Here is an 18,525-nt window from a genome sequence, read left to right as displayed (position 1 = left end):
AGTAATGGCAATGTAATATCCGTCTGACGCTTCAGATGGGAATAGTTTGAAAAGCCCCTGCTAGCTCACTGAATCAAGCTTTTTCCCTGATTATAATGTGCCGCTATGGCTGCATGGAGGATGTGCGTGTGTGGATCCGCGGATTAGGCCGCCCGCGGGTCAGGCCGCCCTCTTGTCAGACCTATTTAGGGATTTCGCCTACCGAAGCATCGAAAATGTTCTTTCACTAAGTATGCATGCATGTAATCGATCATGGATCCACCGAGGGCCAGACACGTTCTATTCGGGCTATGACCGGGCAGCATTAGCAGTAGCTGCGCAAAACGCCTCGTATTGCGTGTGGCGTCGGTTTGGACAACCGCACCAACGGGAGACAAGAGCTTCCCCAAATAGCAGATTTCTTCCGCGAATCATGATTGGAAGAGGGGTGTAATTTTGCAAAAAAACAAGATTTCGGGACAACGGAGAGATGGAAATGTTAGTCTCATTATATTGCAGTTCTATGAGTGCGGCGCTAAAGCAGCAGGCTACACAACACAGTAGAGTACACAGTGAAGCGAAGCAGTAAAGACAACAACAATCTAATTTCATATATACAGCTATTTTTACACACAATCACATCTTCTCCATAGCGGACAGGCTGATTGAACGATGCGGAAGAGCTGGTCGCAGTTCGGCAATATTTTTGAACACCGGCACTCCTTTCAGCATGTCACGTGGCTGGAAACGAAGATACGGACCACTAAGACTGGTAAGTAATTGTTGGCAAATACAGGGTTTATGACTTACTCTTTGGAGGCGGTGATGTGGTCTCTCAGCTTGAACTCGTCCTCAATGCCCCATCGTTTGTCGGTGGCTTGTTGCTTCTCAGGTGCAAACTCAAAGTCTAGGGTGTAGACAGCGTATGCAACTGCAAGGGTCAATTCTACCATGGCCATGTGCTTGCCGACGCAGCTTCGAGTGCCAACGGAGAAGGGGCAGTATGCGGATCTTGCCGCTTCAACGCTCTTCTTTGGGGTGCCCTCGCTCTCCAGCCAGCGTTCTGGGCGGAATTCGAAAGGAGAGGGGTAGTATTCCGGATTGTGCTGAATGGCGTAGATTGGCACACCAAGCTCCACTCCAGGTGGGAACCATTTCCCGTTGACAGTGGCACCGTCTTGCATGACTTCCCTGAACAGTGATGCCCCCGTAGGTGGAGACATTCGCAGGGCTTCTTCAATGCAGGCCCTCACGAACACAAGCTTACTCAACTTCGGACCGATACGGATCTCATCTGCTGAGTCAAACAACGATCTAACTTCATCTTGGGCCCGTCGATAAGCTTGAGGTGAGTTTGCTAGGTAGAAGAAGGTTGCAGACATGGCAGTCGACGATGTATCTGAGCCGGCAACGACCAAAGTAGTACTTTCCGCAAGCACCTCTTTAGTAGTCAGCTGCTGACCCGTAACAGAGTCGTGAGCTCTCCTCAACATGGACACAACTGTAGTTGTGGCCTTAGGGTTAGGGTTGCAATCCGGCTTCATGACTCTGTCAACCAGTCCTCGAACGAAGATCAGAAACTGGTCACGAGCCTGAATTGCCTTGGGAAACAGCCAGCGGTCAATGCGAGCGATTCTAGGAATCACTGGGCTCTGCAAAAGCACGCTGACGCGAATATTGGATCTGCAACGATGGTTAGCATAACGTCCTTTACGTCAATCATGGGTTCTGACTAACTGTTCGATCGCATCAGGTATGGCACGGTTAGCTGTGGACCCCAGCAGATTGTACTGCATGCCGAAGACCACGTCGCCCATAATGTCAAACGACATGTAGTTGAACCAGGATGCCACGTTTTTCGGCTTATCCGTCGCTGACAGTAGCGCAAAGCACTTCTGAATGTGGGACAGCAGTGTTGGTTCGTGGAAGCGGACAGCTGCATCCGAAAGGCCCTGTGAAACAATTCGGCGGCGACGAGCATGCTCCTCCTTGTTGATCATGGTCAAGGTATTAGCAGCTCCGTGCCTTAAAACTCGGTAGTTGGGACTGCGGACATGTGGAGTCAGTGCGGCTCAAATGAAGAGGAGTTATTTTCTCACCTCTTCTGGAAGTTCTTTGCACCAGTCGTGTAAATTTCCTTCAGAGCTTCGGCATTGTTGAAGTTGAGTCTGTTCGGAGAGTAACGCACAATGGGCCCTTTGCTTTGATTAGTTTGATTTTGCTAATCACTTCAGAGGAAAGCATACCGTATCGTTCATGTTGTCGCAACATGTCGATGTGGATATCGCCTTTCCACGCATGATACGCAGCATAGAGATCCGTGATTTTGGCAAAAAAGGGACCAGGGTACTTGGAGAGTGGGTGCCAGTACAGGCGTCGAATGCAAAATACGATGAGCTGTTCCCTGTCAATACGATCCCAGTGACGCGGTACTGGGAAAAGGTAATTTATTCAACGTACTGAAGCCAATCCGAACAGCGTGCAAAGAAGCACGGTACGTAGGAGAATGTACATCAAAGACATGTCTGTTTGGTGAATGCAGGTACAATGAATCTGAGAAGAAGATCACAAACTCTGATCTGGGGGACTTGTAGGCTCTCAGAAATCATTTGAACGTGGTCTGTGCCAAGGCGGTAGGTTTTAGGCGTGCCTGCAAAGTTAGCAACCTTGGTCAATATCCGTTTTTGCCTGAGACGTGTGCCGTTCACTCACCCCATGTAAGCGCAAGTGAGTAAGCTGAATGACTGCATGGGCTGCGGCGTGCATGGGTATCCACGTGCATGTGCACAGACACTCGTACGTAAAAAGGTACAGATGCGGCTCTTTCTCCATGATCCTTCACCCGCCTTGAAAATCAATAAAAATTGAAAAGTAAAACCATGCAGTGGCGTGCGAGTGTGGCTTCAGCCCCTACCCACGGATGTCCAACGCCAGTTGGCTCAGCCCCCGCCTGCCGCATGCAGCTAGGGGCTCACTGTCAAGGATGAAGGAGCCATATCATGGCTGTTCAGTCGTCAGCAAAAATAAACTAGGCCCCCGCTAGTAGATGCTACTCTAATGGTGTTGCTGCCTGCATCGGAGAAGCCGCATTCACTAGCGACTGTATTAGGACACCAAAGCCACCTTGCTCGGCGTTCTGACTCTTCTCAAATTGTTCGACTCCGTCAGCGTGTGACTATTGTTGGCCTCTACTGCACGGACGGGGGCTACCCTCATCGGAGCTGAGACTATTCTAGATCGTCAAAAATATAACAGATGCAATAATGTGGAGTGCTGACTAGGATGCTCATGTCTGACCCGATCCAGAGCTACGGGATAGCATTTTTGGTATCAATTGTTCGGCGGCTAATGGCACTGTTTGCATGTGCATGCGCTTAACGTTTGACTTTATGCTTTGCAATCCAAGTTACCGGGACATACGCAGACTAGACTTGTTGACATCAAATCCACTGCTCACAAGCTTGCAACACACCAAATTTTCAACATGGCAAACATTCACAGAAACGACGACGATATCGCCAGGACGGTGCTCATTGAGCTCCTGGCCTATCAATTCTGCTTCCCAGTGCAATGGATCGAAACACAGGACCTCATACTGGGCTCCCAAGGCACAGAGCGCCTCATCGAAATTGGTCCCACGACCACACTGGCGAATATGGCCAAACGGACAGTGGACCTCAAGTACGCTCACCGGGATATGGCCCAAAACACACAACGGCAGTTCTTGAATTTCCAGCAGAACATCGATGCCATCTCATACCATCAACATGTTCCGACACCAGATGTCGTTCCAGAGCAACCCGCAAGCATTGTTCCTCCAGTAGCGGAACGCAAAGACACACCTAGCAACATCACGGCAAGCTCCCCACAGGTTTTGCAGGTGCCGATCGAACCACTGCAAGATACACCAGTCAGTCCCGTCGAAATCGTCTCCACAGTCGTAGCAGCTGCGTTGAAGAAGCCGATGGACGCCCTCGACATGAACAAATCGATCAAAGCATTGGCTGGCGGTCGCTCTACGCTTCAGAACGAAATCATCGGGGATCTCGCCACCGAATTTGATGCTATTCCTGAGGGTGCTGAGGACCTCCCACTTGAGAGGCTATGCACAGCAGTGCAAAGCAACTTTGGAGGAAAGTTGGGAAAGAAGTCTTCATCGATGGTGGAGAGAATGGTCAGCCAGAAGCTGCCAAGCACTTTCCAAACCGCAACTATCCGCAAGCACTTAAAGGAGAGATGGGGTCTGGGGCCAGGACGACAAGATAGTGTTCTGCTCTGGGGCGTTACTTCTCAACCTGGATTCCGACTCAAGGATGATGGCGAGGCCAACATGTTCTTGGACGGTCTCGTGAAGCTGTACGCGAAAAAGCATAGCCTCAGTCTACCAGACACCAACTCACTCTCAGTCACAGTCTCAGTTGCAGAGACAAAGGTTAGCTCTGAGACTGTAGCACTCCTGGAGAATAAGCAAAAGTCGGCATGGCTGGAGCAGCTACAAGTCTACTCAAATCTTCTTGGACTGGACATGCACATATCGGAAGCCACCATTGATGCACTAAAGAAACGGGTATCCGACTTGGAAACCGAGTTGGATGCTTGGGCTGATGAACATGGCGAATTTTACGCGTCGGGGATCCAGCCAATGTTCAAGCCACTCAAAGCGCGAACATACGACTCATGGTGGAACTGGGCGATGCAGGATCTCTTGACTTTTGTGTCTCTTGCAGCGACACTAGAGGCGAGCGAGACTCAGCTTGACCAGCTGGAAGCGATGATCGTCAGCCGGGCGAATAACCGTCTAATATCCACTCTCAGCTATCTGGTCTCGGCCACATCCAACAATTCGCTTGCAAGCCGATTGTCAACTCTCCTAGCAGAATGCCAGGGTGCACAAGATCTACACTCAACCGTCTGCCACCCTGGCCCCGCTTTGGCTCCGTTTACGAAGATTGAGGACGATGGCAAGATCATCGTATCTGAGAAGCCCAGGTCTGGCAACCCACACGCTGATGACCAGTTGCTTAGACTGGGGCGAAAAGGCATTGCTGGCTGGCAATTCGATGAGGAGCTCTCCTGTGTGCTCCACGATACACTCGAGAATACAAATGCGACTGGAATTACTTTCACTGGAACAACAGTACTTGTCACCGGCGCGGGCGAAGGTTCAATCGGTTGCCAGATTGTTGCTCAGCTTCTCAATGCCGGTGCAGTCGTTCTTGTGACTAGTAGCTCATACTCCCCGAAGACGACACGTTTCTATCAAACGCTCTATGCCAAACACGGTGGGAAGGGATCAAAGCTGATTCTGCTCCCATTCAATCAAGCCAGTGTCCGCGACGTTGACGCCATTGTGGAATACATTTACAGCAAAGACGGCCTGACTATGGACCTTGACTATGTGGTACCATTTGCTGCCATCTCAGAGAATGGCCGGACGATCAGCAATATCGACAGTAGATCTGAGCTAGCTCACCGCGTTATGCTCACGAATACACTGCGTCTCCTTGGGAACGTGAAGCAGCAGAAGACAAGTCGCGGTATAGTAACGAGGCCCGCCCAAGTCATCCTTCCGCTTTCACCCAACCACGGCTCTTTCGGAAGTGACGGCCTCTACGCTGAGTCGAAGCTTGGTCTGGAAGCGCTTTTTGAAAAGTTCCATTCCGAAGACTGGGCAGACTATTTGCTTGTTTGCGGCGCTATTATTGGCTGGACTCGCGGTACTTCACTCATGTCAGAAAATGATATGGTTGCTGAAGGCATCGAAAAGCTTGGTGTTCGGACATATTCGCAGAAAGAGATGGCATTCAACATTGTATGTCTGATGAGTGAACAAGTCAAGTCACTCTGCATTGATAGCCCGCTGGTCGCCGACCTGAGCGGAGGCATGGGAGAGATTGCGGATCTCCAACGAGCCACTACAGATATCCGAGCTTCGATTTCTCAGCAGAGTGAGGAGCGTCGCGCTCTAGCTCTCGAGTCGTCCTTTGAATCATCGGAGGACAGTGCTGGGACCGATCAGGGATCACTGGCAAACATCCAGTTCGCCTTCCCAGAGCTTCCTAACTGGGGTCAGGAAGTTCTGCCCCTCGCCGGACAGCTAAAGGGCATGGTGGATCTGGATCGTGTTGTCGTTGTTGTCGGCTACTCTGAAGTCGGTCCATGCGGTAACTCTCGCACAAGATGGAGCATGGAACTCAACGGCCCGGTCCTTTCGACCGAATGCTGTATTGAGCTAGCCTGGTCAATGGGTCTCATCAAAAGCCACCAGGGTGTCATGAATGGTGAACCGTTCTCAGGCTGGGTGGAGAAGGACACGGGCAAGCCCATCGCAGACACTGATATACCCATGAAGTTTGGGAAATTCATCAGCGAGCACATTGGCATTCGCTTTGCCGAAGCAAAGCGTGGCGCTCCAATCTGGAAGGGACACGAAGTCTTGCATGAGATTGAGGTAACAAAAGACCATGACCCCATCGAAGTTAGCAAGGACGTTGCCGCACAGCTCAAGCAAGCACACGGAGAGAGCGTGCATATAACCTCCGACGATGCGACGGGCCAGACAAAGGTCGTCTTACGGAAAGGTGCCAAAATCAGGGTACCCAAGTTGCTGGACGGAAGCCACACGGTCGCTGGCCAGATCCCAACAGGCTGGAATGCTAGGACGTACGGAGTGCCACAAGATGTCATTGACCAAATTGACCCAGTCACCCTTTATGCTCTTGTCGCCACCGCAGAGTCATTCCAGTCAGCCGGTATCCTCGACCCTTTCGAGCTCTACAACAACCTTCATGTAAGCGATGTCGCAACATGCGTTGGTTCAGGGTTTGGTGGCGCAACCAGTTTGCGTGAGGTCTTCCAGGAACGCTTTCGTGATATGGACCCTGCCAACGATGCTCTTGCGGAATGCTTCATCAACTCTAGCAGCGCCTGGATAAACATGCTACTCCTATCCGCGGCCGGTCCCAATCGGACACCTGTCGGCGCATGTGCCACGGCGGTTGAATCACTCGATACAGCTTGCGATCTCATTCAGACCGGAAAAGCAAAGTTCTGCGTCGTCGGTGGCTGTGACGATCTTCTCAAAGAGACATCGACTGAGTTCGCCAACATGAAAGCCACAATCGATCCTGATCAAGACGCCCTGAACGGCCGCGATCCCACAGAAATGAGTCGCCCGACGACTTCGACCCGCAAGGGGTTTGTAGAGTCTGAAGGCGCGGGCATCCAGCTTGTCACAAATGCAACTGTCGCTTTGGACATGGGCCTTCCGATTCAATGTATCATCGCATTGTCGTCCACTGCAATGGACAAAGCAGGTCGCTCCCTACCTGCCCCTGGACGCGGCATTCTCGGTGCGGCCAGGCAGAGTACTGCCAAGTTTGATTCACCCTTGATGAACATGAACTACCGCCGAAGAGCTTTACAAGCACGAATGCAACAAGTCGAGGACATGCGTGATCTTCAGTTGTCCTATTTGGACGAAGAGCTTGCGCAGCTCATAAACGACTCTACTACCGACTTCTCCATCGACAAGTACCGCGCGCAACGCCTCACGGATATCGAGAATGACGTTATCCGAGACCAGAAAGAGGCCCTTGACTTGTACGGGAATCGTTTCTGGACGCATGACCCGCGTATTGCTCCTATCCGCGGCGGACTTGCCGTCTGGGGCCTGTCAATCGATGACATTGACATGGTATCTTTCCACGGCACGTCAACAAAAGCAAACGAGAAGAATGAAGCAGCTGTCGTCAGCGAGCAGTTCAAGCACCTAGGTCGAACGAAGGGAAACGTTGTTCCTGTCGTTTGCCAAAAAGCCCTTACCGGCCACCCCAAGGCAGCTGCAGGGGCTTGGATGCTGAATGGATGTATGCAGGCCATGCACGACAAGAAGATACCCGGAAATCGGAATGCCGATAACATTGACGCCGAACTTCAGAAGTACGAGTATCTTGTGTTTCCCAACAAGACTCTCGAGAGGAGTGAGGACATGAAGGCTTTCTTACTCAACTCGTTTGGCTTCGGTCAGAAAGGAGCTATGGCAATTGGCGTCAATCCAAAATATCTATTTGCTACGCTGGAGCAGGAGGACTACGAGTTGTATGCGAGCAAGCGACGGATTCGAGAACAAAAAGCTGTTCGACGATTCCATGAGTCTATGCACTGCAACACTGTGTTTCGGGCAAAGAAGAATGCGCCTTATGCTCAGGAGGACGAGACTGCTGTTTTGCTAAACCCGGGAGTGAGGTTTGGGGCGTAAAAGGTCCTTTCTGATAAATTTACACACTTGTAATCAATTCCTTTTTTTCTTTAACACAATACTATCTATTCATCCATTATTCCTGGGCGCATAATTCACAGTGTGGATGTTCATGCAAGACTAGATCGCACGTGACCGTATCTCACGTGATTGAACTGCACGTGACCCATCTGGTGATTTATGGTTAGGATGCTGATTTCAATAAAATCGCTTCTTTCCAAATATGGTACACATCACTGGTCAAAAATAGGGTTTCTAAACCGAGAAGTAGATTCCTAAACAACAGGCAGCACCATCCGCGCACGTTCTCATAAGCCGGGATTACGTTGCCGTTTGCCGCTCAGAAACATACCACACCACACCAAAACACCGGGACGCCACGTTGTGACCCATGTATTCGTGAGCGGTGGTACCGAAGTTGGCTATTTTCCATTACATGGGGCTGATTACGCCATTGTTGGATCTCGATGCTCGACATGTCACACAGCCTCCAGTAAGCTTACTGCGATATGTGAGTACATATCGGTACTCGACCAAGCTCTTGGGCCAAAAACTGCAGAGAAGATACAGTCACCTTTCTATAATAGTTTTAGTGATGACTATACTAAAACTGCGCCTGGGCACTTTATCGGCTCTAACTTGCTACTTTTTTTTCAGCTGCCGCCCAAGCCCCGTCCACTATGCACCTATTAGGCAGCTAGGATATATTAGGCCCTACATTGTTCAAATGAAGAACTATCTGCGAGGTCATACCTTGAACACTTGGATGTAACTGCAGAACGCCACAGAGAGGCTTGTTCCAGCCGGGACCAAACTACGGCAGTCATTCATGATTCGGGGACAAAGGGCAGGAATAAATCAGACTCGCTGGCTATGGTATGCCTAATGCACGTCAGATCGGGGGCGTCGCCCGTGCAAAGCACGGCTTTCCACGTGGGTGTCTCACCCAACTCATGTAGTACAATGCAAGATCAGTAAGCATATTTTTTAATATCCCTAAATTCAGGGATCTAGGCGCTGAAGTGAGACCCATGCTTAGGGCGTTGAGAAGACAGGGGTAGAGTCTGGGCGGGATTGGGTGATGCAACACACAGCCTAATGAGTAACATCAGTGTATTACCCCAATTTAGTTGTTATAGGGCTGCAGTATGATTAAGGCAGCCTCGGGCTGTTTTGTATACATACTTAAGGCCCCCACCTATTTTAGTGGTTCAACGCTAGCAGGGATATAGTCGGGGTGGCACAGACTATGCGCTTGTCAAATCGTTGGATCCTATCACAAACCCTGTCCGTGCCACCCCAACCCCAGGCACCCCTGTCCAGGCCTTGATCACCTCAACCCCTGCTGTGCCATAACTCCAACAACGCCAACATCGTTATCCAAACCTGGCGCTCGGCGGAGCTGCACCCAAATACGGCAATGGCGGTCCTAATCCGACCTCATGTCAGATCCTTCTTCTGGCGTCGGGTAATCCAAGACACGGCTCAGGTCATCAAGTATCATGGCATATGGGTCGTGGTGTAGGCTGTGATGGAAGACTTCTTTTCGCATCTCTGTGCCAAATTTTTCGAACACAGCACCAACACAATGGACTCCGACATGTCGTTTCCTTCGAGTTCATCATCCCCATTTTCTTTTTGTTTGACACCTATACCCCAATCACTGCGTTCGACACGGCTAGAGTACCAAGACTTAGCGTACGAATGGCACGTCCCTGAAATACTGCACAACCATCTTGTTCAGTTATGGGAAAAATTTACCGCGGATCTTCGAATCAAAGCCACTGGAAGCGACGACCAGCCTGGCTCTGTACTGGAGCTGCTGTCTCAGTTTCTCCTACACATTATGCAATACGAGCTTGGTGGAACACCAGGCTTGTATCAGTCCGACTGCGTCGAGCTTCTTTTAGCGCAGATAGAATCAGACTTTCTTGGAGACTGTAGCATCCAAAGCGTCGCTTGCAATATGCCAGGAACTTCGTCGCAGAAGCAAACTGTCATCCAAGCGTATGTGGCTGCCACTCAACACATAGGACGTCCATGCTTGAGAAAGGCGCCAAGAACTGCCATCTTCGACCAGGACGCAGGCCAAACAACTCAGACATACGCCATCTTTGGAGGCCAAGGAAATACCACAGACTATCTACAAGAGCTGCGCGCTCTTTTCGAGACGTACACACATGTCGTCAAGCCAATACTCGCCACTGCTGAGGACGCACTCCGGACCTCTCTCCACGACGCCTCCTCATCCCGCCTTAAGCACTTCAGACATGGGATGGAGATATCTCAATGGTTGCGAAGGCCTGACAGCGCTCCTTCGACGGATTATCTACTATCGGCACCTGTCAGCTTTCCTCTGATAGGACTGCTACAGTTCGCCACATACGCTGTCGTCTGCTGGTCACTCCAAAAGACACCAGGAGAGGTGACTCAAACCTTCAAAGGAATGGCCGGTCACAGTCAAGGCATCGTCGTTGCTGCCACTCTTTCAACAACTACAACATGGGAGTCGCTTCACTGCGCTCTTGTTCAGGCGTTGAAAGTGTTGTTCGAAATTGGTGTTGCGGCTCAGGAAGCGACCCCGGGTATTGATGTTCCGCCCTCCATCATCGCGAAAGCTACCAATGCTGGCGAAGGAGCTCCGACCCCAATGCTCAACGTATCAGGGTGTGATCCGAAGCGCCTAAAGAAATATATTGATGAGGTGAATGGATTTCTTGACGAGAGTCAACGAGTCTCAATTTCACTCATCAATGGACGAATGAACTTCGTCGTAGCCGGACCCACACTCTCAGTGTGTGCTCTAGCGAGAAAGCTACGCCGGCTCAAAGCGTCGCCAGAAGAATTCCAGGACAAGAAGCCGTTCTCGTCAAGGAAACCGGAATTCTCGCTTCATTTCTTGCCCATAACATCGCCTTTTCACACCCTACATCTCAAAAACACAGCTCCCAGCGTAGTGGCAGCGCTAGAGAGCGTGAAACTTTGCCCAAGCATGCTCAGAGTACCCGTCTACCACACTCATACTGGACAAAATCTCATGGAGTCCAAAGTCACGAGTATTGTCCCTGATCTGGTCGAGATGATCTTGTGTCAGGTTAATGACTGGCCGTCATCGACTAAGTTCAAGGCTGCTACACACGCAGTCGACTTTGGTCCAGGCGGCCCATCTGGAGTCGGTTCCCTGCTGTCACGAAACACGGAAGGGACTGGACTGAGAGTCATTCTTGCTGGGCTTTCTGAAAGCACTACTCCCGAGTTCGGAGATATGGCTGAGCTTCTGAGTGCCAAGCCTACATTCAGTGCAAACTGGGCTGAGAAGTACTCACCACGATTGATCCAGACCAAGGGGGGTATTCAGATCCGGAATAAGATGACTCGTCTCCTTGGGCTCCCACCGCTCATGGTCGGAGGCATGACGCCGACAACTACTTCTTGGGAGTTTGTCAGCGCAATCGTCTCATCGGGTTATCACGCGGAGCTCGCAGCGGGTGGTCTTCACACTGCAGAGGACTTCACCCATGCTATTAAGAACCTCTCTAGCTCAATTCCATCCGGCAGAGGGATCTGTATCAACATCATATATGCCAGCCCTCGCCAGGTCCGATGGCAACTTCCACTCATCCGAAAGCTTCGTGCTGAAGGGTTCCCAATTGATGGCATCACCTTCGGGGCCGGAGTTCCTTCGACTGAAGCCTTGAAAGAATATTTGGATATCGGCCTGAAGTACCTTTGCTTCAAACCCGGTTCGACCTCTGCCATTAACCAAGTTATCGCCATTGCGCGCACGAACCCAGGTGTTCCGATTGTGTTGCAATGGACTTCCGGCCGAGGCGGTGGCCACCACTCGTACGAAGACTTCCATGATCCAATCATCAAGATGTATGCCAAGATCAGGCGATGCGACAACATTGTACTAGTTGCCGGGAGCGGTTTTGGTGGTGCTGACGATACATACCCTTACCTTTCTGGAGCCTGGTCTTCGCGATTCGGTCTTCCGCCAATGCCATTCGATGGCGTGCTATTCGGCAGCCGGATGATGGTCGCCAAGGAGGCCAAAACCAGTCAAGGAGCCAAAGAAGCGATTGTGGCAGCTCCCGGAATCGACGACGAAGCTTCGTGGGAGCAGAGCTATAAGAATCCCATTGGCGGCATCGTCACAGTCAAGAGTGAAATGGGCGAGCCCATCCACAAGTTGGCGACCCGCGGTGTTCTTCTCTGGCGTGAGCTTGATGGAAAGATCTTCAGCATATCCGACAGGGCTCAGAGACTGGAGAAGCTGCTATCTATGAAGTCATACATCATCAAGCGGCTCAATGAAGACTTCCAGAAAGTCTGGTTCGGACTTGACAGCCAAGGCAATGCCGTTGACCTGGAAGACATGACATACGCCGAGATTCTTCATCGCCTTATTCAGCTCTGCTATGTCAAGAAAGAGTCCCGCTGGATTGACAAGGGCTACAAGCAGCTAACGATAGACTTTATGCGTCGCATGTGCAGCCGGCTTCAGCGGTCTGCGCTACCAAAGGTCGATATGGAGCAACCTCTACAGGCTCTACAAAAAGCGCTGTCATTCTGCAAATCAGCGGATAGGGAGCTGGTCACATATAGTGATGCTCAATACTTCTTGCTTCTCTGCAAACGCCCGGGCCAGAAGCCAGCTCCCTTCGTCCCCGTTCTCGACGAAGACTTTGAAACATGGTTCAAGAAGGATTCACTCTGGCAATCAGAAGAACTTGCCGCCGTGGTTGACGAAGACGCCGGGCGGACTTGCATCCTTCAAGGTCCAGTAGCGGCAAGATATTGTACAAAGACCAACGAGCCAGTGGGTGAGATCTTGGGTGGCATTAGTCAGCAACACATCTCCAGAATACTGGGAGAGGTATACGGAATTGACAAAAATCTCATAGTACCAGCGGATGAGTCAGCAATTCGTCGCGGAGAAACACCAAACCCCATCGACCTCCCGGCGTGCTGTCGTGTCAGCCGTCAAGAATCAGCAACAATTATCTCCATCGATGAGACAGCGTGCGAGGAAAGACTACCGCATATTGATCGCTGGGCAAGAGCTCTTGCTGGAGATAATAACACATGGCTATCAAGCTTACTGATGTCTGAGGATATCATTCGCGACAAGATGGTCACCCCCAATCCCATCCGACGAGCACTTGCTCCGCTCCCTGGTATGCGAGTTGAACTATCTGATGCAGCCTCACCGTCGGCGCCTTCTCTCGTTGTCTTCGAGAAGGCCTCCAGTGTTGAGCCTTCATTGGAGATCCGCAAGGAAGGCGATGCGGTATTTGTGACAATGCTTGTAGACGAGTCGGTGGGAGAAGCCATACTCTCCTTTTCGTTTCACTTCGTGTATCGCCCCGACACTCCTCTTCACCCAATCCACGAGATCAGCGAAGGCCGTAACGAGATGTTGCAGAGATTTTACCACCAATTGTGGTTTGGCTCTGAGCTGTGCCTGGCGAAGCCAAATGCCCCGGAGCTTGACCTTTCAACACTCGTTATCGAGGGCCAGCCAACCAAGATTTCTCCATCATTGGCACAGGCTTTCATGGACAGCATTGAACAGCCAGGCCTATTCCGCGTACCCAAGGCGGGTGTACCACTGGATTACTCCATCGTCATGGCATGGGAGGCTATGATGAAGGCCACCTTCCCTGGCGCCACTGGATGTGACTTCCTGAGTCTTGTACATCTGTCAAACAAGTTCACGGTGCTAGACGAGAAACCTCTCAACATTTCCGAGAACACTGCTACTGCCGCCGAGATTAAGGCTATTCGCAATCTCCCAGCTGGACGAGCAGTTGAGGTCATGGCTACCATCACCCGGGACGGTGTTCCAGCAGTAGAAGTCACTTCAGAGTTCCTTTTCCGGGGCACGTACACTGACTTTAGCGTCTGCTTCGAGAGACGAAAGGAACCCAAGATGGCAGTTACCATGAATCGCATGGCCGACATCGCTGTTCTGCAGAGCAAGGCATGGGTGTCATTCAAGCAGGACTTTGATTTCAAGTCCCTGCTTGGCCAAAGGCTCGTTTTCGACTTGCACACTCTTGGCCATCTCGCATCTGCTACGACCTATCGCAGCCTACAGGTGTCTGGAAAGATGTTTCTCGAAGACCCTGAAACAAAATCACTGCGTGTGGTGGGAGACGTGACCTACCAATCCATGGGTCCAACAAGTAGCAACCCGGTTATTGACTACTTGAGTCGCTGTGGGACACAAATCAACGTCCTCAACACGCTTCCAACACCACAGCCTCTTGGTGAGAAGGAATCCCTCAGCATAACAACGCCTCTCGACAACAATGCCTACGCACGTGCGTCTGGTGATTTCAACCCAATCCACGTTTCCCAAACCGTCGCGAGATACGCCAACCTGCCTGGCCCCATCACCCACGGCATGTACACCAGCGCTGCTGTGCGTCAGGTTGTCGAGAAAGCCGCCGGCTGCAGTGACAATGTACGAATGCGGTCATACAAGGCTTCGTTTGTGAATATGGTTCTACCCAACAGCGTCTTGGATGTACAAATTCACCACACTGCAATGAAAGACGGTCTGCGAGTCCTGTCGTTCCAAGCCTTGCACTCAGAAAGCAAGCAGGTCGTCTTGGAAGGCGAAGCAGAGGTGGACCAAGCACTCACAGCGTACGTCTTCACCGGCCAAGGAAGCCAGAAGCAAGACATGGGAATGGACCTGTACGCCACGTGTGAAGTTGCACGCCAAGTCTGGGACGAAGCCGACAGGTTCTATTCAGAGACCTATGGTTTCCTGATCAGCGACATTGTCAAACAGAATCCCAAGCGACTCACCGTGTTCTTTGGCGGAAGGCGCGGCCGAAAGATTCGAGAGAATTACATGAACATGATGGTCGAGTCTATTGATAGGCGACCAGAACGCTTCTTTACATCTATCACGCCCACAACAACAAGCTACACCTTCGAGCACAACGCCGGATTGCTTTTCAGCACCGAGTTTGCTCAGCCCGCTCTCACCGTCATGGAGCGCGCTCAATTCTTGCATCTGAAGAGTCAAGGCCTGGTCACTCCAAGCGCGCTCTTCGCCGGCCACTCACTGGGCGAGTATACGTCTCTGAGCACGATTGGCGAGATCATGCCGTTCCGAAACCTGCTTTCGGTAGTATTCTATCGCGGCCTGACGATGCGAAGTGCTGTCAAGAGGGATGCCCATGGCCGTTCCAAATACGCCATGGTTGCGGTGAACCCCAGCCGCGCAAAAACCACACCAGGCGTACTCTTGCAGCTCGTGGCAAGCATCGCATCTGCTTTGCCTGAAGACCTGCTGGAAATCGTCAACTACAACGTCGAGACTCAGCAGTACGTCGCTTCTGGCACGCTGAGGGCATTGGCGTGTCTGGGCGACGTCATGGATTCCATTGCCAAAAACCCAAGGCTCTCCCCTGAAGACATTGGTGCGCTGGTTACAGCTAGAGTTGCAGCTAGCACGGAGCAGATGCCCGTCCTCAAACGGGGAGTAGCGACAATCCCGCTGGATGGCATTGACGTGCCTTTTCACAGCAGTTGCCTGCTGCCCAAGATGCCCGCGTTCCGACGCGTACTACAACAATACATTGAGCCTGGAGCTATTAACTCCAAACTCTTGGTTGGAAAGTACATTAGCAATGTGACTGGAAAGCCGTTTGATATTTCGTACGAGGGAGTTAGCTCATTGAAGCAGTTGACTGGAAGTCCTGTTTTGGACAAATTGATGGTAGAGATGAAGGCATGATATTCCGGCGTTGATTAGCATCTGGTTAGAATTTTTGTGTATAGCAGTTGTTTGTCATGTATTTACTTCTTGCAAATTCTTTCATCAATGTACGTATATGTATATCTATGATTTTCTGGCTTTTGGTGCATCGAATTTGGGCATCACTTCTAATCAGATACATCGACAAAGTTGAACGTGCTCTTACCACACAGCAGGTTCATAAATAATATATGTGTCTATAAGTTGTACATGCATACTTGAAACTTCCTCTGTGGCATCTGGACGGGCGAAGCCAAGACTCAGTCTTTCTTCCATGTGAAGAGCACTTTGCAACATAAGAGATATGAAATGAATCTCCCTCAAAATCTCACAGGCCCCTACTATCCATCGCAATCACAAACACACAGTCTACTTCAAAAATTCCCTCTTCAGAAAGCACTGAATCTTCTACATGGTTTTTCACACTCGATCGAATTCACCAGATCATCGTTAGACTTCTCGGAATCCACCAAACCACCCCCCCCCCCAGGACGACAGGACGATAGTGCCCCAGATCCACTGGGTACCTACCAAGTTCCCGGGGCCTCATTCTGTCAGTCTCTGCATAACTCAGCCCAGACTCACCCATGGATGCCTGAGGCAGTGACGGAGGCAGAGGAGCCTCTTCCCTGCCATTTGCTCGTATCGCGCATCCCAGAATATCGCGCCATCCCGGTGACTGGAAACGCTACAAAGGTCTAGATGTCTCGCGCCCATGCAAGGCATCCACGGTACCACAACCTCATAGCCCAGAACCACTGGCATTTGCTTCCAGCAAGAACCCTGAGAACAACATGTCTTAGCCGCAGCACCAAGGACCCTTGTGCCGGGGGGTACACATTCCGTCAACCAGACTATCGTTTTTTTTCTTCTTCTCTTGGGACTATCACAAGACGGCATAGATATTAGGTGTGTATGTATGTAACAGCAAACCTACCCTGGGACGTCACAAAACGCCAAGTCTAGTACTTAGCAGAAGATGCAGGGCTGCGTGTTTCCAGTCACCACCTCCATACATATATAGCTAACCCCCTCTAACCCTCCGGAACCCGGCAGCAGGCTCGTTTGCTCGCGTCAGAAAACGGTATGAAGCTGCGAGCTTACTACCCAAAGCAGCATCCCTGGAGCCATGCATGTTAAAAGGAAATAACACCCCAAATACGGTGTATTTTACCGACTTTAACCCTGCATGTGAGGAAGCGCGGATTGGGGCATCAAATTATGCAAAACAAGGCGGTTCAATGTGCACAGCACACACACACACACACCACCTTTTCCGCACCCTTTACTCGAAATTCCCATGGTCCTTCAACGGCGCCAAAAACAATGCATGTATGATGGACATGACGGCCCCAGGTGCCGCAAACCCTTCAAACCCAACCAAGTACAGCCACAACCACAATAACCACATTAATCACTGCCACAACAACAACAACAACAACAGCCGCAAACTTTCCTATCCAACCCCGCAACACCTCAGCCCAGCCCCAAACATATCCCCCCCATCCAAACCTATAAGTAATCCATTAAGTCTCAATCACACCGCGCCACACCCCCCCCCCTCTTCCACTTCAGCCGCCGGGCGTAGTACCCGAGCCAACGAGCGTGCGGCAGCGCAAGCTGAATTTAAGAAAGAAAAAAAGAAAAAAAAATGGGCCAGCACGCGGGCGCGCGCGACACACAAAGTACATAACCCCCCCCCCCCCCATCCTCCCGTAAGCGTTATGTAAGTGGGAGTTCCCCCCATCATAAGCCTAGCCCCCATTCCTACTACTCGGCGCTATTTTATCTTTCCGGGAAGAGAGAGAGAGAGAGAGAAAAATTTGTTAACTACAGTAACTTGGATACTTCCGCTTTTGGTTGGTTGGTTGGTTTGAGGTGGGGGGGGGGGGCTAAATAATACGGAAAGTTGCCTTTTCGCTTCGCTTAGACCACCACACACACACACCAACTTTTAAGCAGAAATCTTTCATCAAAACTCGTCAATTTTCTATCAGATATAGGGGTAACACGTCGCGAGAAACCGATTTACGCCACCTCTAATGTGTGCAGCCCTCTCGTTGAGGTGCTAGAGGGGGTATTGTTGGCATTCTTGCGACGTGTTCGAAATGCGAAAATCTTCAAGAACGCACAGACCGCCCCAATGACTAATAGGGAGACTACCAAACGAAACTAAAAACAATTAAAAACACTAAATAAAACAACAAAAATCAAAAATCCTATATCTAAACGCCAAGACAGCCTGATCCCGCTATAGCACCATATCCAACCGCCAGGACAGTCTTTGCCTACTGTGGCACAAAATTCAAAAACGCTATAACAGTTTTCTGGTCTGTAATAGCAAAATAAGTCGAAACGCCGAGACAGTCTTCGCCTACTGTGGCACCAAATCCAAACGCTGATACAGAGACTGGTTACCTCTGTAGAAGCACCAAGTCGAAACGCCAAGACAGCTGCTACTCGCTGAGCACTAAGTCGAAACGAGAGAGTTACTCACTAAAACTTG

The 18,525-nt window shown here is 50.8% G+C and overlaps 3 protein-coding genes across 3 annotated transcripts; 2 read left to right on the top strand and 1 right to left on the bottom strand.

The window, feature by feature from the left end:
* Positions 1-572: 572 nt before the first annotated feature.
* SETTUDRAFT_166061 (uncharacterized protein) lies at positions 573-2,534 on the bottom strand. Its single transcript, XM_008032881.1, has 6 exons — positions 2,440-2,534; positions 2,226-2,376; positions 2,079-2,175; positions 1,717-2,025; positions 790-1,662; positions 573-742 (listed from the first exon to the last, which is right to left on the bottom strand). Exons 1-6 carry the CDS (start codon positions 2,500-2,502, stop codon positions 616-618), a joined length of 1,620 nt encoding a protein of 539 aa, XP_008031072.1. The 5' UTR covers positions 2,503-2,534; the 3' UTR covers positions 573-615.
* A 988-nt stretch (positions 2,535-3,522) lies between these two features.
* SETTUDRAFT_174338 (uncharacterized protein) lies at positions 3,523-8,242 on the top strand (the record flags this gene model as incomplete). Its single annotated transcript, XM_008032880.1, has 2 exons — positions 3,523-6,503; positions 6,627-8,242. The coding sequence occupies exons 1-2, from the start codon at positions 3,635-3,637 to the stop codon at positions 8,237-8,239; spliced, it is 4,482 nt and encodes a 1,493-aa protein (XP_008031071.1). The 5' UTR covers positions 3,523-3,634.
* Positions 8,243-9,770: 1,528 nt separating this feature from the next.
* SETTUDRAFT_174337 (uncharacterized protein) lies at positions 9,771-16,005 on the top strand (the record flags this gene model as incomplete). Its single annotated transcript, XM_008032879.1, has 1 exon — positions 9,771-16,005. One exon carries the CDS (start codon positions 9,771-9,773, stop codon positions 15,996-15,998), a length of 6,228 nt encoding a protein of 2,075 aa, XP_008031070.1. The 3' UTR covers positions 15,999-16,005.
* Between the last annotated feature and the right edge of the window lie 2,520 nt (positions 16,006-18,525).

The sequence above is a fragment of the Exserohilum turcica genome, assembly GCF_000359705.1.
Source record: "Exserohilum turcica Et28A unplaced genomic scaffold SETTUscaffold_8, whole genome shotgun sequence".
Classification (NCBI taxonomy): domain Eukaryota; kingdom Fungi; phylum Ascomycota; class Dothideomycetes; order Pleosporales; family Pleosporaceae; genus Exserohilum; species Exserohilum turcicum.
This window is presented reverse-complemented; position numbering and strand designations above follow the sequence as displayed.